Source organism: Oratosquilla oratoria, chromosome 16 (assembly GCF_046742065.1).
Source record: "Oratosquilla oratoria isolate Oo_2021 chromosome 16, ASM4674206v1, whole genome shotgun sequence".
Taxonomy (NCBI): domain Eukaryota; kingdom Metazoa; phylum Arthropoda; class Malacostraca; order Stomatopoda; family Squillidae; genus Oratosquilla; species Oratosquilla oratoria.
The window spans coordinates 52,907,800-52,928,932 of NC_134792.1; the positions used below are offsets into that span (position 1 = coordinate 52,907,800).

The 21,133-nt window shown below is 42.6% G+C and overlaps 1 protein-coding gene across 1 annotated transcript; it reads left to right on the forward strand.

The window, feature by feature from the left end:
- Positions 1 to 4,186: 4,186 nt before the first annotated feature.
- LOC143033773 (major facilitator superfamily domain-containing protein 6-like) lies at positions 4,187 to 19,808 on the forward strand. Its single transcript, XM_076199259.1, has 9 exons — positions 4,187 to 4,365; positions 11,755 to 11,919; positions 12,700 to 12,854; positions 13,768 to 14,018; positions 14,715 to 14,876; positions 15,194 to 15,360; positions 15,578 to 15,781; positions 17,076 to 17,243; positions 18,892 to 19,808. Exons 2-9 carry the CDS (start codon positions 11,790 to 11,792, stop codon positions 19,194 to 19,196), a joined length of 1,542 nt encoding a protein of 513 aa, XP_076055374.1. The 5' UTR covers positions 4,187 to 4,365; positions 11,755 to 11,789; the 3' UTR covers positions 19,197 to 19,808.
- Positions 19,809 to 21,133: the final 1,325 nt, after the last annotated feature.

The following is a 21,133-nucleotide window of genomic DNA, read 5'->3' on the forward strand; positions in this document are numbered from 1 at the left end:
ACACACACACACACACACACACACACACACACACACACACACACACACACACACACACACACACACACACACACACACACACACACACACACACACACACACACACACATACAGACGCACAGACACCAGCCAGTAGCTAACGGTTAATAAGTAGGCACCCACCCCGACTCACCCGAACACTCCAAATCACCGACTTTGCATATAAACTTAACAAGTTGAATAAGTGGTTTGTGCCGCACATAAATTATTATAGAAACACACACGATGATGATGATGATGATGATGATGATGATGATGATGATGATGATGATGATGATGATGATGATGATGATGATGATGATGATGATGATGATGATGATGATGATGATGATGATGATGATGATGATAAACCGCATTGTAAATGTGTGGCACCAACTACCAGTTCAATTGACACTTGAAGGAGGGAGGGAGAAAGAAGAGGAAGAGGAGGAAAGAATGAGGAAGAGAAGGAGAAAGAGGGGGCAGGAGGGAGGGAGGTTGGGAAGAAGGAGAGGTGGGGAGGGAGAGAGGAGAAGAAAAGAGGGAGGAGGAGGAGGAGGAGGAGGAGGACGCGGAAAAAAGGCAGGGGGAGGGAGGGAGGGAGGGAGGGAGGGAGGGAGGGAGAGAGAGAGGAAAGAAAGAGGAGGAGAAGAGAGGGAGAAGGAGGAAAAGGAGTGGGAGAAAGGGAGAGAAGTAGGAGAAAGGTAGGGAAGGAGGAGGAGGAGGAGGAGGAGGAGGAAAGGAAGTAGGGAGGAGGGAGGATGAAGGTAAAAGAAAGACAAGAGGAGGATGAAAGGGGTAAGGAGGAGGAGGCAGGGGCGAGGATGGAGGTAAGGAGGGAGGGAGGAAAGGAGGAGGAGGAGGAAGAAGAAGAAGAAGAAGAAGAAGAAGAAGAAGAAGAAGAAGAAGAAGAAGAAGAAGAAGAAGAAGAAGAAGAAGAAGAAGAAGGGAGTGAGTGAGGGAGGGAGGAAAGGAGGAGGAGGAGGAGGAGGGAGAGGGAGGGGAGGAGGGAAAAGAGCAGGCGGGAGGGAGGAAGGGAGAGAAGAAGGAAGAGGAGGGAGAGAGAGGAGGATAAGGAGTCTGGGAGGGAGGGAAGGAAGGCAGGAGGAAGAAGAAGAAGAAGGGAGGGAAGGAAGGAGGAGGTGAAAGGGCGGGCGGGCGGGAGAGAGGGAGGAGGAGAGGAAGAAGGGAAGGAGGAGGAGGAAGAGCTGGGAGAGAGGGAGAGAAGGAGGAAGTGGGGAGGGATGATGATGATGAGGAGGAGGAGGAGGAGGGAGTGGAAGAAGTGAGGGAGGAGGAGATGGAGTGGGAGGGGGGAGAGGTACGAGGGAGGGAGGAGAAGGGGCAGGAGGGAGGGAAGGAAGAGGAGGAGGAGGAAGAGGAAGGAGGGGAGGAGAGGAAAGATAGAGGTAAGAGGAAGAGCGGTGGGAGGAAGGAAGAGGAGAAGAAGGAAGAGAATTAGCGGGAGGGAGGAAAGGAGGAAGAAAGGAGGAGGGAGAGGAAGAAGAGAGGGAGGAGGAGCAAGAGGAGGAAGAGGAAAAAAGGAACGGGAGGGAGGGAGGGAGGGAGGGAGGACAGAGAGGTAGTAGGGAGGTAGGGGGAGACGAGACGAGAGGGAGGGAAGGAGGAAGGAAAAGTAGGAGGGAGGGAGGGAGGTGAGGGAAGGAGGAGGAGGAGGAGGAGGGAGAGGAAGAGGGGTGGGAGGGAGGGAGGGAGGAGAAGGGGCGTGATAACGTACAGAGCGCCCGTCCATCTTTTCATTTTGTTTATTTTCCATTCTTCTTCTATCATACTTGATCTTAACTTTGCATTCACACATGCAGAGCATTGAATGTAGATAGTGGTCTGGTGGGCCAGGGTGGTGGAGGAGGAGGAGAGTGGAGCGATGGTCGAGCTAAATATAGAAATTTTCTTCAGATAGATATAATAATATTTTGTTATTATTGGGGCTGCACCTCGTAATAACATACGACCAACATAAAAACTCACTTGAATGAAAAGTGTGAGAGGAAGTTGTATATTTAATTCTCTAAAGCCACAGCTAATTTCATTTTCTTTGAAGCACTGGCGGCATATACGTTTTCTTTAAATCTAAGTATAAGTGCATTTGTCATTATATGTATCTCCGTTGTTGGCTACTGTCAACAATAACTAGTCAATAGTCGTCACACACACACACACACACACACACACACACACACACACACACACACACACACACACACACACACACACACACACACGGCTCGGTGGCGGATTGGTAAAGCACTGGCCTCACAAGCCAGAGAACCGGGGTTCGATTCCCCGGCCGGGCGGAGATAAGTTGGGTTTGTCTCCTTTCACGTGTAACCCCTGTTCACCTAGCAGTGAGTAGGTACGGGACGTTAGTCAAGGAGTTGTGACCTTGCTGTCCCGGTGTGTGGTGTGTGAGTGGTCTCAGACCTACCCAGAGATCGGCAAATAATGAGCTCTGAGCTCACTGCCGTAGGGTGGTGTCTGGCTGTCTCGACAGAGACTGCAGCAGATCCGAGGTGAATACACACACACACACACACACACACACACACACACACACACACACACACACACACGACTCGGTGGCGCAGTTGGTAGAGCACTGAACTGCCACGATAGTGGCCTGGAGTTCCTGGTTCGAATCCTGCCCAGGGCCGAAATTATTTCGGTACCGCTGCGCTTCGGGTCGTTACTCTGACTCTCGTGGGCGGGGAGTTGGGTGTGTGTGTGTGTGCAAGGTCATAGCATTACCCATAGATCGGACCTACGAGCTCTGAGCTCTCTTCCAGGAGGGAAATAGCTGTTGATCACGAGTCCAACACGTGATCCAAAGACCAAGTGAATACACACACACACACACACACACACACACACACACACACACACACACACACACACACACACACACACACACACACACACACACACACACACACACACACACACACACACACACACACACACACACACACACACAGGAGGCGTGTTTGTGTTAGCATACAAAGGAAACACTCTCGGTTCCTGGACTCGGGGTCTACGTCAGTCAGTGCGTGCGATGACGGATGGGCGGTGGGAAACCCCCGCCCTAGACTAACCTTACGCACACTTCCTTTCCTAGGCTACAGTCTTCTTCTTACGTTAGCGTCTTTTTGTCAGGGTCGCCGCGTTGGAATTTGAAGATAGTTCTTCCTTCTACAAGACCTGCCCGGAGAAATCTTCGTCTTTTTTTTTTTTTTTTTTTTTTTTTTTAGCGATTCAACCGTCATTATTATTATTGTTATTATTATTGTTGTTGTTATTATTATTATTATTATTATTATTATTATTATTATTATTATTATTATTATTATTATTATTATTATTATTATTATTATTATTATTATTATTATTGTTATTGTTATTATTATTAATATTATTATTATTATTATTATTATTATTATTATTATTATTATTATTATTATTATTATTATTATTATTATTATTATTATTATTATTATTATTATTATTATTATTATTATTATTATTATTATTATTATTATTATTATTATTATTATTATTATTATTATTATTATTATTATTATTATTATTATTATTATTATTACTATTGTTATTATAATTACTACTACTACTACTACTACTACTACTACTACTACTACTACTACTACTACTACTACTACTACTACTACTACTACTACTACTACTACTACTACTACTACTACTACTACCACTATTATTATCATCATAGTCACTGGCGAGATACAGAACTTAGATCATTCCCCCACCCCGGCCCGGCCCGGCCCGGCCCGGCCCGGCCCCGCCCCGCCCCGCCCCGCCCCGCCCCGCCCCAGGGTGAATGGCTGCATCCCAGTGTCAAATTGAAGCGCATCTTCAATATCGGTGTCAGAGTATACTTTACATCTATACAATGATAATAATGATAATAATTATGTTCCACTTTCTGATCACATATTTCTTGTATTTTAGTAACTTTCTCTTTCTCTGAAACGTGGACTGTTTTTCAAGGTAAACAATGAATGTTTTGATCTGGCAGAACTGGAAGTGACTCAAAACCTGTTCTTACGGAAATGGACTGCGAGCCGCCGGGGCGAACGACCAGAAGTCAACTCAGTTGTATCTTAGTAGCCTACGCGTACAGACTTGTAGTGAGCACGCCCAAGGAATAGATAAGAATAACATCATTAAAGTCCATTGATGCATGGTTGTATATACGAGAATTTGTATTTATGAAGATAACAGTCGTGTATTGCGTGTGGCATTGTCGGAATATCATTTAAACTCGAAGAAATTGTATAACAACCTTATTGCTGACAGGTAAGTGCATGTTTACAAGTAAACAGGCCTATAAGTTTGACTTCAATCGTAGGAAAAATAATGGAAACTATCATCAGAGATGCTATCGAACATCATTTAGAAAGTAACCGTTTGATAAATGATAGCCAGCATGGTTTCAGACGGAAACGTTCTTGCGTGACTAACTTACTCGAATTCTACAACACAGTTATCTCGAATTATGACAAAAGAAACAATATAGATTTAGTATATCTAGACTTTGCAAAAGCTTTTGATACCGTACCACACGAAAGACTACTTACTAAATTAGCTTTGCATGGAATAAGTGGTAGCCAATTAGGTTGGACTAGTAATTGGTTGAATGGTCGAAAACAGAGAGTTGTTTTAAATGGAAAAACTTCTGGATGGAAAAGTGTTGCAAGTGGAGTTCCTCAGGGTTCCGTTCTTGGGCCACTTCTATTCATAGTATATATAAATGATATAGACCATGGACTAAAATCTACTGTTTCCAAATTTGCTGATGATACAAAACTGTGCGGAGTGGCAAATGATCACTCAAACCAATTAGATATTCAAGAAGATTTAGATCAATTACAGCAATGGTCTGAAAAGTGGCTAATGAAATTTAACACAAGTAAATGCAAGGTAATGCACATAGGTAAAAATAACAGTAAGTACGATTACAAGTTATTTAGAAATTCGTTAACAAAAGTGGATATTGAAAAAGATCTCGGCGTAATTATCAGTAACGACCTCAAATCATCCAAGCAGTGTATTTCAGCCTCTGAGAAAGCAAATAAGATTCTGGGACTGATTGCGCGATCTTTTGATTTCAAAAGTCCATCACTCATTAACAAGCTATATAAATCGTTAGTTCGTCCACATTTGGAATATGCTGTTTCCGTATGGTCACCGAATCTCATTAAAGACATTGACAGACTGGAAAGAGTACAACGGCGAGCCACAAAACTGATTCCAAATATCAAAAATAAATCATACGAAAATCGACTAAAACATATGAATCTGTTTTCCCTACAAAAACGTAGACTCAGAGGTGACTTGATACAGGTCTTTAAAATTCTAAAGGGAATTGACAACATCAAAAGTGACAAAATTCTTACATTGAATGAGAATCAGACAAGAAACAATGGTCTCAAACTGTCCGGAAATAGATTCAATTTGGAAGTAGGTAGAAACAACTTTGCCAACCGTGTAGTTAATGAATGGAATAAACTTCCTGCACAGGTAGTGCAATGTAGTTCAGTTCGAAGCTTTAAGAATCATTTAGATAAATACCTAAGTAAGATGCTGTAATGATTTTAATTTATCTTATATTATTTGTTTTTGTTTTGTTATCATTTTCTGTCTGATTTTCATTTATTATTAGTTACATGTCAATTTATTATTATTTACTATTTACCTGTTTGTTTATTATTTAAGTATACCTATGCATTTATTTATGTATTTTATTTGTTATTTACATTATCATAGTTTTTATTTATTATTTTATTATTAAAATGATTTTTTTTTCGCATCCGACCTAGATATGGATCAAAAGGTCTCCTGTCGGCATGCTCCGCCTTTGTAATCCTTTGTTTTCAAGGTGACGTTTATTCATCTTTAAATGAATGGGTGATTCGTATGATTCTACAATAATTAAAAACAAAACAGAGTATTTTTATTATATAAGGAATTCTTACTACGCACTTTAGACTTGTATTCACAAATAATGACAACATTGCTTACATGATCAATTTAGGGCACAAATTGGCAGGTTTCCCTTTTTAAACATGTCTCATTAAAACTGAGAGCTAATTCAGCATATTGTATTTTCTTTAAGACATTCATTTAATTGGCCATATCTGGAGTCACATTGACTTTTTCTATTACTTAGAAGGGAAGTGGGATTTTGTCGTCTCGGTGGAGGAGGCAGAAAATGTTTGGCGTAATTTGAAGTTTCCATACGTCATATGTCTCGTTCGTCCTTGTCACTGATTGGCTGGTTCCAGATGCCGTGTTTATCCCCATGCCTACTAATGCTCGCAGGTCTGCTGACTGGGTGTTGTCATTAGGTTGTATTTCTTCGATGTTTACAGCTTTCAGGAGCATGAAAGACAGTGTGCATCTGGGTATGGTGTGATGATATCACTGTCCTCTAAGCATTTGTTAGGATCTGGTGTTCCTGGCGTAATAAATGTCGACATAGTTCCTTTGTTTACAAGTAAACATGCGATTGTTGAGTAGGCGCTGTCTTTGTGCTTGAAACATTTCGCAATAACAGATGGCTTGTTTTCTTGCTTTTATGAAATATTACTCAGTAATAGTATATTATAAAAGATTAATGAAATTATTTAGGGGCCAAACATGATCAGGTTATATGAGCAATATTGCATTTGTCGGTTGAGATCAACACAAGGCAACTGGGCAGATTGTGTTGATGTCAGCGAATTAGTTTTGTTCCATCATATCTATTAACTATTTCTTTATTATCTATTCATCTACCAATTCTTTTATTCATCTATTTATTTATCCATTTAGTGGAATGAGTGGGAACGTGCCTCCGACTTGGATACCCCCCTTATAAGGGGAAAACGCCTTTGGTGCATAGATAGGTTTGTTGATCCTTTGGTTGTTGATTTGTCTATCTGTTTATTCATTTATTTGTTTGTTTGTTTGTTTTCAGATAGGTTAGGTGGGTGGCAATGGAGTATTGAGGTCTGTACGTATATATTTTTTTCTTTGAGAGAGAGAGAGAGAGAGAGAGAGAGAGAGAGAGAGAGAGAGAGAGAGGGGGGGGGAGGGAGGGAGAGAGAGAGAGAATTCCCGTCTGCCTGTCCGTGCCCTGACATCTAATGCATCTCAAGCGACCATTGTAGTCTACAGTCGACACCATCACCGCCGTCGTTAGCATCTGGGTCACGCGATGACGCGCATCTGGGTCACGTGACGACGCGCCGCAGAGAACAATGGTCACGAAAGGTCGCGTCCCCCGCCAACTTAACGCGGGAGCACGTGACCCAACGCGAGACGCTTACCATAGAAATAGTCACGCGTTCTACTCATGCCACAAAGATGCAGCAGCGCCGGGTCTGAGGAGAGGAGCCTACGCCAGGAGGCGCTGAGTAGCTGCGGCCGAAGCCGTCACCTTTGCCCCATGAGGCGCTTTGGCGGGAGACGGTCACTGCTGGGAATCAGAGAGGAGTGCGGGATTCGAGCCCACAAGGAATTAAGTCAATGCGAGGCCAGCACGCTTCCCAATACGTCACTGGTAGTAGGCGACGGAGATGGAAGTGGGCGGTCGCTGATTAAATGAGTGGATGTGCTGTGTCTTGCTACATTGGTTCTGATCCAGGGCAGTGGGCGAGATGCAGGTATGACCCGTCATCCAGGAGGAGCCAAGAAAAGAGGGAGGGAAGGAGGGAGGGAGGGTGAAAAAGCCGTTGGTATATGTATGTATGTATAAACAAACATGTTAGAAGTAAATAAACATCCCTACCATCAGTACATCTGATTTAAAGGCAAAATGAACAATGAAACTGTATACAAATGATTATAGTTAAATCGTTTAATACTTGGCTGAGATGTCCTTTGTTTTTTTCAATGCTGCCGCTGGGGATGTTATTTATTAGATTGTTATTAATCATTTGAGGAATTACGTGCCATGTTTCATTTGATCATTTCAAAAGATCTAGTTTTGCTGATAGATTCTTATCTTTTGAATTGCCATGTCAATTATGACCCCAGAGCAGTGGCGGATCCAGGATCAGAGTTTGAGGGGAACTAACTAACCTGAATTTTGTAAATGCAGATGATATTGGGATAAAGTGATATTTGATATTACATTTGAAAGATTTACCCTCATTGATGTGGTGAATATACTTCTGCCCTGGTTTCTCTACCTCTACAATGAGGTAATGTATGAACAAAATTTGGGACAGAGAGAGAGGGGGGGGAGGGCTTCAGACACCGCAGCCCAGATCCGCCAGTGCCACAGAGGTGTTCAATTGTATTCATATCAGGCGACTGGCTTGGCCACGGAATTTTTTGGATCTCATTTGTTTCCAATCGATTTTATGTCTTTTATCTATTTATTTATTCATTATTTTTTGGACCCTAGAGTAGATAGGAAGGAGTCCTTTCTGATGTTTGGACACATTGATCGACTATTGCTCCAAATTCATCAGTTTATATAGTTCCCTCACACCCTTAACCATTGCTTCAAAGTGCTCCCAACACCGTCACAGAATAACTGCTGTGTTTTGCTGTTGGCTACAATCTTTCTGAATAAGATTCTTGGCCACAGAGTCTTGAGACCCACACCCGATCACTGTCTGAAAGTAGGGTAGATCGGGACTCATCAGGGATTATGACAGTCTTCCAAAATCTGAACGGCCTCTCCAACAACTCATTGGTCTAATATTTTCTTCACCTGATATTAAAAGGTAGAAGAAGTGCCTTCTTTCTTACCGCTATCCCACAGTAGCCAAGTTGATGAAAATACCTAACAGCTGTTCTAGAATTGACATTAAATTGTTCTGCGGTGACAGCAGCAGACTTGCAAGGTGAATTGTTTTTCCACACTTCTCTTAACAGCGCGAAGGATCCTGTCAGAGGGTCCTGGTCGACCTGGACGAGATGATGTGGACTCCTTTGCCTAGCTGGTACATTGGGGAATCACTGTGTTAACTGTAGAAACCAGAATCGCAAGGTTTTCAGACAATCACTTCCCTGTAGAAAAGGGAACCCCAAGATTTCCAGCAATTTTCCTTTTATATTGAACAACAATATTGTATTTCTGAAACTCTAACAATTCCAATGTTTCTTTGGTGTATAGCATTATTAAATGTTAATCAACAATAAATATCTAGAAAACTGACACATAGAACAAAAAGTAAACTTGTCGAAGTAAAAGCATCTATGAGATGATGTTTTCTGAATTATGAATTCACTACTGACAAGTCTGTGCATATATGTATATATATACATACATACATACATATATATATATATATACATATATATATATATATATATATATATATATGGGAAGAGGCCCTTAGTATATACATATATATATATATATATATATATATATATATATATATATATATATATATATATATATATATATATATATATATATATATATATATATATGGGGGTGTTATGTTCCTAAGCTATGAAAACGTTGAAAGAGGGTATGAGGTATGGTCCATTAATTGTTTAGAAAGAAGTCCCGTCCCTTGAGGAAAGGTGAGGAGAGAAGGTAGAGGTACTGGTGTTAGTACTTTTAAATGAGGTATAACCTAGTCTTTGAACGGAAGGTAATAGGAGGCTGTTGGGAGTGGGTATTTCGGTACAATTGGTATGAGGAAAGAACTACAAGAGCAGGTGAGAGGGCCATAATGAGTTATAGGATAGCCATAATTGAGACGAGACTGCACGTACATGAGTTTTGATTATAATCTGTTGACTCTAACTTGAACCCTTTGGCGATGCCCGGGGAACCAACCTCTATCCTTTACACATCTAACGATGACCTGCCTATGCATGGCGATCTATCTCATAGTTAGCCTGTATGTTATCTATTTATGGAATATATATATATATATATATATATATATATATATGAGGATAGGAGGGTGGTAAAGAAACACACAAGTCAGAGATGAGTTTATTTCTCTAAAGTTTCGGCTATTTACACCTTCTTCAGAGAGACTAAGTAGTACAAGGGGGTTACAAGATTATATATCTTCCGGAGGACGTCTCCTAGTTAATGGCCTGGTGGACGACCGGGCCGCTGACGATTGATCCGTGGATGGTTGGTCCGCTGACGATTGATCCGCGGACGATTGATCCGCTCTATGTTCCGCTTCCTCATTTTCCTTTGGCCAGTCGTGTACTGCTAATTCCGCCCCTATTTTTGACCAACTGATAAACCCTTTTCTATTATTTATACATTCTTCCTTATTAATATATGCTTCTTCCAATAAGGAAGAATGTATAAATAATAGAAAAGGGTTTATCAGCTGGTCAAAAATAGGGGCGGAATTAGCAGTACACGACTGGCCAAAGGAAAATGAGGAAGCGAAACATAGAGCGGATCAATCGTCCGCGGATCAATCGTCAGCGGACCAACCATCCACGGATCAATCGTCAGCGGCCCGGTCGTCCACCAGGCCATTAACTAGGAGACGTCCTCCGGACGATGTATAATCTTGTAACCCCCTTGTACTACTTAGTCTCTCTGAAGAAGGTGTAAATAGCCGAAACGTTAGAGAAATAAACTCATCTCTGACTTGTGTGTTTCTTTACCACCCTCCTATCCTCATCTGTCCAGATGGATAATACACACACACACACACACACACACACACACACACACACACACACACACACACACACACACACACACACACACACACACACACATATATATATATATATATATATATATATATATATATATATATATATATATATATATATATATATATATATATATATATATATATATATATGGGGAGAGAGATTGCGAGACCCTCTGAGGAGAGTGATGTCAGTAGCGCGATCTCGTCGAGCCGCACCTTGGGGCTCACATGTTTTGTCGAGTGTTCCTCCCTCCCAGCAGCTTTACCACAAATTTTGTAGTGAGGATTGGAGGTGTTGGGGTACAAGTCAGTTGCAGGCATTGGGATGGAGGCACCAAAGGAGGCCGATGCTGCATCCCGAGCTGTCTTGCCGGTCCGTTTGTTGCCGAGGATGCCAACATCAAGTAGTACTTAGTATAGAGATACAGGTTTAATATAGGAGTGGACATGGATGACTCAGAGAGTCAGAGATTATTATGATTGGTGAGGGGGGATTGCGAGTAACGTGTAAGGCTGCAGAATAGCAAAAATGTTCGGCTGTATAGACTGAAACGAGGGTGTAGTGGAGGGTTGTCCGGATCCCTATGTCTGAAAGGTGTCGTTGCATATCCCACTCCATGGTCGGAGCAGGAACTGTCTGGATAGATATTTATTGCAGAGGAACACTAAGGTAAGTGGGAGAGATATTTCGATCGGATAATGTCAGTTGTTTTTTTATTTTTCATCAATGTGGTTAAGGGAAACAGAGACGCGAAACGACGTACAATGGGGGAAAAGCCAAGGGACCTGGACAGGTGTTGCGACAGGAAGGGCGTTGTCCAATCCGGGAAGGACTGAAGGGCCGAAAAGAATGCGGAAAACAAGGGTGGTGGAGTTCTTCTTCATTTGTGGAAGATGTATTTTAATGATACCAAAGAACGAATGATACCACGCCAGGGGAGGGATGGGCAGCATTACCCGTGTTGAAGGGGAGAACACTCTGCAGCAGTTGTTGCCGAGGTCGTATCTTTAATTGCTCGAATCTCTCCTCCACTTGTAGGCATTGCGCCGAGGAAGGGAGGAAGAGCATCCAGGATGATGGAGGAAGGAGGAACACCCTGCGGGAGGAGGAGCTGCCAAGGTGGTCGTCTCCGACCCTTCTTCGACGATCTCTTCAATATCCAGTTGGCCTGGGTTAAGGCCTGTGTATTCTTTGTTTTGTTTGGTTAGTCCTTTGCTTTTGGCTTGAGTACTAACGCAGCTTAGCTGCGACTTCGATTACAACGAGTGAGAAGATAACAACTGTAATCCTTAATAGCACATCTCTCGTTCTTGTTCGCTGTATCATATCCCTTGACTTAACGATATAAGAATTGACTAAGGATTAATTTTCATGATGTTTAGTTAGCTTTAGAGTCTGGACTCAATAATGGTACACATCAACTTCCTCAAGGTTCTCACCATCGATTATAAGAAACATGACTTTGTTTTGTTCGTATTCATCTTTAGATTTACTTTTGAATTTTCCACGTTGAGTCCATTGAATATATTTTGCACGTTTTCTATTTCTAAAATGATGCCCAGGAATCTCAAGTGATTGAAATAACCCATATCAATGTTAAAGCATTTCTTTTCCCAACCACTTCTCTGAAGACTCATTGGGTAAGAATGTATTGTTCTGCTTTTCTACACTTTTATTTTTCTTATATGTAAGTATCTGTATATGTGTATTTATATGTGTAAGTGTATGTATATATATTGTTTTCAAGTCGGGTACACTTGTACAAAGTCAGCAAGTCTTGATTACTTCCACAATGTGATCCAAATGACTACTGCTTACCACTCAAGGATTTGAGTACTGACTGTCCTCATTGTACGAGTATCCCTTGGACTGAGTAAAACTGCCTGCCGTTGAATAGCATGAAAAGCCCTTTTAAATGTGACAGAAATTAAACATCGATCACGAATAGCAAACCATAAGTGAGCAAATCCTCCTCCTGAACAGGCGTCGTGATGCTCTGGCCGCAGTTATCGTTACACCAGCAATCACTTAACCTGACTGTCGAGGACGTGAGCTTCGTGTCGGGCGGTTACTACCTCATCACCCTTATGAGTCCATTCTTCGCGGGCTTCGTGGGTGACAAAATTGGAAACTTCAAGGTGAGGGCATGGTTCTTATAAGTGTGGAGTGCTTTTTTTTTTTTTTTTTTATCACATGAAGAGTTGTCATCCCAGTCTTCGACAGGGTGCCAATTCTTCATGTGGGCTATCCTGGGTTTACGATTCTTCGGTTGTATAAGTTGATCATTTTTTTTAAAGCAAATGCGAGACGATTATACAACTCAAGTGACATGTTGGCAGATCCCGGACAGGCTCTGCATCGAAGGAACTAGTTTTTTTTTTTAGCTGTTCGTTACAAAGACAAAGGGAACGTTTTCAATTAGTTCATACATTTGTGTTTCTGCTTTCTTGGCCTTACTATAGGATTATGTAAGGTCGTGCTAAAGGCTAAACTTCTTGTCAAATTCTCGTGACTCTGAATATATTTTGTACACAAACCGAAGAGTTGTGTTCAACAGATCTTCCGTGTTGAAACAGTGTTTGCCAGTGTGAAACCCTGTCAAGTGTAACGATATGCTGGGCATGAGTTTGCTCCATACTTAGAAATATCTGTGACACTACTTTTGTTGACCTGCTACTGCAATGACACGAACTGATTGATTAAGGGAGCGTGAGACGCCGCTCATTTCTTCACTCCTGAAGGAAGGGCACGGCGTCACGAATGGAGTCAAATGTCGTGTGACACACATACCACAGTGACGCCAATAGAAACAAAGACAGACCTTAAAATCACAAATCAATTGACCGCCCTTTCCTTTTATGTACTGCTGCTTGCAGCCACACCATTTGCTCTTAGTGATTCTTTGACCAACCCCTCTTGTACAGCATGAGAAACAAGCTCATTGGCACATTCTGACGCACTGTACTACCCACAGAGACACCACCATAAGCTGAGAATTGTCGTCACAATCTGGAACGGTTCTACTTAGTTCCCTTTTGGACCCCCCTACAGGTGTTCATGAGTCTCATCACTGCCCTGGCGGGAGGGTTTACCTTCCTCTTCCTTGCGATTCCTGCTGTAGTCCAGGTCCCTTCTGCTGCGGGGGAGAATATCACTAGCACCATCGGCGCTGCCGCAGACGACATCTCCGTCAATAGCTCCTTTGCCGACGAAGACGCGCCTACCGCAGCAACGCTGGTCAATGACCCACAGTCGCATGCCGTCACCTTCTACTCCTACATGGCAGTAAGACTGATATATGGGTATGTCGACTGCTGCTGTGACACACAAATAGTTTTATTGACGCACATCCACATGGATGACTCCTTCCCCTGGTATTCTCTCTTTTATGTATTTTTCGTTTTCTCTTCCATCTTATCTTTCAGGTGTTCTCTCCTCGATCTTTCTTCAGTTTCTCCCTCCTCCACTACTGGAGATATTTTTATTGTCTCGATGCTCTTCCTGGAGACAATAACTCTATTCTCCTCTCATGGGTACCCTACACACCTCTAGTCTTAAGAAGGAAATAGGCAAGAGCTGGTTTGCCAATAGAGTGCTTAACAAATGGAACAGACATGCAGTGAGCGCTGAATCCATTGATTCTATATCAAGAGAAGGTGGGGTCAATTCATGGAAGAGGATAATAGGTGTAATTGACATGGAACAGCCTAGTTTAGGCCTTGTGGTATTTTATAGTCTCCATTATTGTGTTGTTATGTTTTAGAGTCAAGTTACCACTTTTTTTTTCAACCGGTGAGGAGTGTTGTGGAGACAAACACACATTCTGATAGAACTAAAACAGAAATAGTTAAACAAATTCCATGAAATAACGTGATCACAAGAAAAAAAAAACAGTCACTGAATGTATTCACAAAGGGTCAATATTCTAACCATGGGATACTATACAGATTGCATTATCCACAGTCTGTTAAGATCTACAAAATCGTTCTCACCCACAGATTCCTTCAGGCGTCGTCCTACGTTTTAATGGACAGTACCGTCCTGGTGTACAAGACGGAGCTGGGTATTAACTACGGATTCCAAAAGACTTGGGGTAGCATAGCTGTGGTATTTTCCTCCATCGTCGGAGGGTACCTTGTCCAGGATGGTCAGGATTTCAGGTACGAATCTGTGCATGCTTCTTATCATATGCTCGGGAGATGTGCAACAGTGTGTCAAGGTAATGCCAAGGTTGACGGCCTCATCTCGGCGCCATCAGAGTGTTTATACAGAAAAGAGAATTGTTTCCATTTTGTCTCTTCCCCGGTTCTGGATACTTCGGGTCTTTAATCACTGCGCTTGAGGGGTCTTCATGTATATCTTTCAACGATATACGCTGTGGTTGTTCATACAGTCCAGGAGCCATGGTGATTTTGACTCGTGTGAAGGCTAGACCATTCAATAAAAAAGGACCATCTATGCTCTGCTTCTTCCTCAGGCCTCTCTTCATCGCCTCCGGTGTGGTGCAACTGATAGCCGCCGTCCTTATGCTTAATATGCGCAATCTGGACACACGCCCTCCCGCCACTAGACTCACCTCGGATGTTTGGAGTGTCGTGCGCAAACACGAAACCTTGGTTTTTTTCCTCTTTATGATCTGCATTGGTATGTGTTCTTATATGATGTTAACTTCACCCTCCTTTCGTGGTCAAAACATGTGAGAAAAAATCCCTCGAACTGAAGGACCAGGAAAGGTAACGACCTTGGTCGCAACTTCCTGGCGTGAGAGTTCTTGTTGGGTTTCTGTGCAAGGAAGGAGAAAACAGAGACGAGAGGAACCTGTTGTAGACTTGATATGACAACCTTGCGTTTTCTTCGTCAGGCGTCTTCTTCGGCTTCACAGAGACGTTTTTATACATCTACCTGAAGAGTATGGGGGCGTCCAACTTCCTCGTCAGCATGACGGTGGCTGCGGGTGCCTCTCTCGAAATCATCCTTCAAGTCATCTCGTCCTATGTTGTCGGGGTCATTGGATATGTCCCTACTTTAAGCATCTGCAACATCGGGTACGTCGTGAGGTTTGCAGGTGAGAAGGATAATTTTTTTTTCCTGGTTTGGTAACTGTTCGTCGGATTTAGTTCGTGATGTATCTGTATGGTGTGTGTGTGTGTGTGCAGCAGGATCACAGGAGGGATTGAGGATGTTAGTGACAAAGTTTGAGAAGGTGTGTGAAAGAAGGAAGCTGAAGATAAATGTGGGTAAAAGTAAGGTGATGAGATGTAGAAGGGGAAAGAGTGACAGTAGGCTGGAAGTGAGCATTAAGGGTGAGAAACTGGAGGAAGTGGATAGTTTCAGATACTTGGGTGCGAATGTGACAGGATAGGGAGGAGTGGGGGTGGAGGTAGAATGTAGATTGAGAGAAACGAGTAAATGCCTTGATGGATTAAAAAGTGTAAGGAGAAATAAACATCAGGGAATGGATGCTAAGAGGAGGTTATATGAAAGAATGATTGTGCCAACAGCAATGTACGGGGCAGAAACATGGAACATGAGAGAGGAAGAGAGGAGTTTGAATATGTTTGAGATGAAATGTCTGAGAAGTATGATAGGGGTTACTAGGCTAGATAGAGTGAGAAATGAGGAGGTGAGGAGGAAAACAAGGGTGGAAAGGGAGCTGGGAGATAGGGTTGATGAAAGAGTGTTAGGATGGTTTGGACACATGGAAAGAATGAGTGAAGAAAGATTAGTAAAAGAAGTGTGAAAGGCGGAGGTGGAAGGAGTGAATATGAGGGGGCGTCCTAGGATGAGATGGATGGATGGGGTGAAAGGGGCTTTACAAAAGAGAGGAATGTCTGTAGAGGAAGGACGGAAGAAGACAGAAGATAGGGATGAATGGAGAAGGGTTGTGAATAGATGAGGCTGTGATGCATGAAGGGGAGTGGGTGGGGGATGGGGGGTGGGGAAGTATGTACTGTATGAGAAAGGCATTTCTTCCCGTCTTCTCCTTCCCTGCATGAGGGGACGGAGAGAGGGGGGTCGCCGAATTTATGAAGCGGCCTTGCTGTGGATGTGCTGTGTCTTGCGACACTGCTTCTGACCCAGGGCAGTGGACAGGATGCAGGGATGGCCCGTCATCCGGGAGGTGTCGAGATGGGAGGGAGGGAGGAGGGTGGAGGGGAGTGGAATATATGGGAAATGAAATGGGTGGGAGTGATTTCTATGCCTTTTTATTTTTGGCTACCCCCTGTGTAAGGGGGGAAAAGCCTTTGGTATATGTATGTATGTATGTACAAAGAGTGTGTGAGTTCTTATATGGTATAATAATACTGCATTCCAGAATCCTTCAGATTTGGTCTACATCAATAGCTTTCGTCTATCAGGTTTCAGATTCCTGACTGACCCTGTGATGGTACTCCCTTTGGAAGTGACTGATTCTATCGCCGGTGGACTCCTGAGTACAGCTGCAGTGATGTACTGTGGAGAATTAGCCTTGTCCTCAACTGTAGCTTCACTCAGGGGGCTTCTGGGAGCTACTTCATCCGGCATAGGTAAGGGAAAACTTTGTGCATTACTTCAGATACCTCATTCCATTTTTTTTCACGGATCTTTTAATTATTGTGTCTACTAAAGTTATCTAAAGTGTGGACAAGCAACAGCTGCTCTAATAGACAATTTTTGTAGAAGTTGATACTATTTTCTTCGTTATTTTCTTGAAGATGGTTTCTTTAGTTCTAACTAGTCACTATAGTGGAGGGTGTAAAATCTGTAGAATTTGCCCATAGGCATTCATAATCTTCAATCAGGATTTCAGGTCAACCAAACCTTCTTCAGGGAGTGATATTGATGTCAGTTGTGATGGGTGGTATTTCCAATTTCTCAGTCTTCTGGCCTACCCTGTGTTCTCATGCTGGGTAGAACTGATAAAGTGAGTGCTTGTACGTTCAAGCTTGGATTGCGACTGTAGGGGGCCTTGATTATTTCTGACCTCCTTGAACCCATGCACATTTCCAAAACGTTTGTGTTATTTTCCATTTCTTCGCAGGTTGCATGGTAGCCAAGTGGTGTCTGATTGCATGGTTTTTAGGAACTACTACATATTGGTGTCCAACCAGTCTATGTAGATTGCAGCTTCACAGTTACCATGCCAATACACATTGAAGAAAGGGCTTCATAGATCCCTTTGATGCATTTGTATTCGTATAGGCCTTAGGACTTGAGAATATTTCAGCTCATTCTCTTTCTGATGGGAGTTATTTTGGAGAAGCAGATAGAATTCTTTTTTCCTTTCGTAATAGATATTTGGTTTGACTATATAATTTTCATCCATGAACTTAATATTTCTATTGATGGGCTTTTCATTGTCCTTGTAAGCTGATGAAAAACGAGATTTGTAATAGCGCTTTATCACTTCCCCGTTATGTTCTTGGTGAGAACTGATGTACCAAATGGTGCACCAATCAATTCTAACTGAGAACCTAGCGGGGTGAGGTTGTTTAATGTGTGTCTAAGGGAAGGGAGAGGTGCTGGGGGACTGGAGGAGTGTCTGCATAGTTCCAATTTACAAAGGAAAAGGGGACAAATGTGAGTGTAGTAGTTTTAGAGGGATCAGTTTGTTGAGTGTAACTGGAAAGGTTTATGGGGGGTTTTAGTTGAGAGGATTAGGAGAAGAGCAGAGGGCATAATTGGTGAGAAGCAGTGTGGGCTTAGGAAAGGTATAGGAAGTGGATAGATTTAAGTATTTGGTATCACATAAGGCTGGCGATGGAGTGGGTGGGAGTGGAGGCAAACTGTAGAATGAGGGAAGCAAGTAAATGTCTTTGGGGACTGAAAAAGTTCCATGAGAAATAGGCATCTGGGAATGGATGCAAAGAGGAGATTATATGAAGGGGTGATTGTGGCTATGACACTGTATGGGATAAAGAAGTGGAATTTAAGAGAGACCAGGAAGGAAGGAAGGAAGGAGAGGTTTAAATGCATTTAAGATGAAGTGTCTTAGAAGTGTGATAAGGGTTACAATCTTTCACTACATTATTTACATGAAGAATATATTTTTCAATTGGGATAAAGAAGTGGAATTTAAGAGAGACCAGGAAGGAGAGGTTTAAATGCATTTAACATGAAGTGTCTGTGGAGTGTGGTAAGGGTTACAAGCTTTCACTACATTATTTACATGAAGAATATTTTTTTCAATTGCAGGTAGGACCATTGGTGCTGTCGCTGGCAACCAACTCTGCGAATACTTTGGCCCTCGAGAGTCGTGGGGTGTTTTGGCAGTAGCTGCCCTTGTCCTGTCCCTATTCTACGCCATATACTACGTTGCATTAGTCCTCTACCGGAAACATGACCACAGCAGCATTAGTATAAGTGATCATTACTGTACAAATATTGTCAATACTGGAAATCTGAAGTCAGGGGCAGCAGCATTTGAAGGAACAGCAACTCATAGATTGAAACCTACAACAACTTCCAAAGGAATGGTTAATCAAGGGTTTGAAGAATAAAACTAATAAATTGTTATTTTGTAATTACAAATGCATTGACGTTCATATTTGATAAAGTAATATAATCGTATATCATGTCATCCTGTAACAGTCTGAGTGATTCAGTAACCGATAACTTGATGTACATATAGATAGAGAATTACTCTTGTCATCTAGTCAGTCAATCAGTCCTTTGCCTGCCCCTGGTCTCTCTCGCACAAGAAGACCTGCGGCATCCAGAAAACTGGCAACAGACCCTGATCAGGGCCATAAGTCACTTAGAGAAGGGATATTGTGATGATGTTGTGTAGGGATTGTTAGCACGGGGCATTGTAGTATGAGGTGTTCTGTGTCTTCTGTGTGGTGGTTACACGTGCCTGGGGCAGTTGGAGTCTGTGGTCAAGCCGCCTATGTAGTCTATGTATGTAGGTGCTGTTGTCTTAGTGCCATAGAATGTCCTCCTGAGTGCAGGTACGTGTGTTAATGTGGTTGGTTCTTGTTTGGTTGAATGAGGGTTTTCTCTGTGAGACTTGTATCTGGAGGTTGTTGTAGTAGGAGTATTGAGTTTGGCTTGAGTCTGTCTGTCTTGAGGGGCTTGTTTGTTAAGTTATATGGGTGTAAGTGTGTTTCAGTGTGGATGTTTTATGTAGTATAAGTGGTAGATTTGATTGGTATGGTTTTTTTTTTCTTTTCTATTTCTGTGTTGGGTCACTGTGACTGAGTTCAAAATAAATCTGACATAGGGTATTCAACCTAAGCTCCACCTCAGCCATGATGGCCACGCACTTTAGCATCGTAAAAAGTAGGGAAGTGGGTCACTGTGACTAAGTTTAAAATGAACCAGACTTAGGGTATTCAACCTAAGCTCCACCACAGTCATGATGGTCAAGCACTTTAGCATGTTAAAACTTAAGGGACGCGTCACTGTGACTGAGTTCATAATGAACCTGACTTACGAAAAGCTCCACCACAGTCATGATGACCAAGCACGTAAGGAAGTGGGTCACTGTGACTGAGTTCAAAATAAATCTGACTTAGGGTACTCAACCTAAGCTCCACCACAGCCATGATGGCCAAGCACTTTAACATCGTAAAAAGTAGGGAAGTGGGTCAGTGTAACTGAGTTCAAAATGAACCAGATTTAGGGTATTCAACCTAAGCTCACCCACAGTCATGATGGTCAAGCAGTTTAGCATGTTAAAAGTTAGGGGACGCGTCACTGTGACTGAGTTCAAAATGAACCTGACATACGGGAAGCTCCACCACAGTCATGATGGCCAAGCACTTTAGCATGGTGAAAGTAAGGAAGTGGGTAACTGTCATTGAGTTCAAAATGAACCTGATTTAGGGTATTCAACCTAAGCTCCACCACAGTCATGGTGGCCAAGCACTTAAGCATCGTAGAAGTAGGGAAGTGGGTCACTGTGATTAACTTCAAAATGAACCTGACTTATTGAATTCAATCTAAGCTCCACCACAGTCATGATGACCAAGCACTTTACCATGGTAAAATTAAGGAAGTGGGTCACTGTGACTGAGTTCAAAATGACCCTGACATGACGGTTTTGGGCCAAATCCGAGGGTAATTTTGGCCACTTGTCCCGATTGGATCACCACCTCAGCTACAGGTCGAGGGCCACCAGGGCTCTTGCGGATCGCACTTAGATACTGCTCAGGCTAAAAGTACGGGCGCCAACAGGCGGAAATGAGAGGGGAAAATTACACAAACACAAACAAATTTGGCTGGTCGCCACAACCTCGCCCTTGGGTCCAGGTTCCCCACGTCTACCACGCTGTGCCCCATGGCCGACTCTCTCCCTCTGGAGTAAGTTTGGGCCAAATCGGAGACATGACGGTTTTTGGTCATTTTGAGGGTCATTTTGGCCACATGTACCGATTGGGTCACCACCTCAGCTACAGGTCGAGGGCCACCAGGGCTCCTGCGGATCGCGCTTAGA

What these genes read in the sequence shown, in the direction of transcription:
- LOC143033773 (XM_076199259.1), top strand. Translation starts at nt 11,790, where the DNA reads ATGATGGAGGAAGGAGGAACACCCTGCGGGAGGAGGAGCTGCCAAGGT. An exon ending in CCTCTTTATGATCTGCATTG is followed by an intron (nt 15,361 to 15,577) that starts GTATGTGTTCTT and finishes TTTCTTCGTCAG; the next exon opens with GCGTCTTCTTCGGCTTCACA. An exon ending in GTACGTCGTGAGGTTTGCAG is followed by an intron (nt 15,782 to 17,075) that starts GTGAGAAGGATA and finishes TTCGTCTATCAG; the next exon opens with GTTTCAGATTCCTGACTGAC.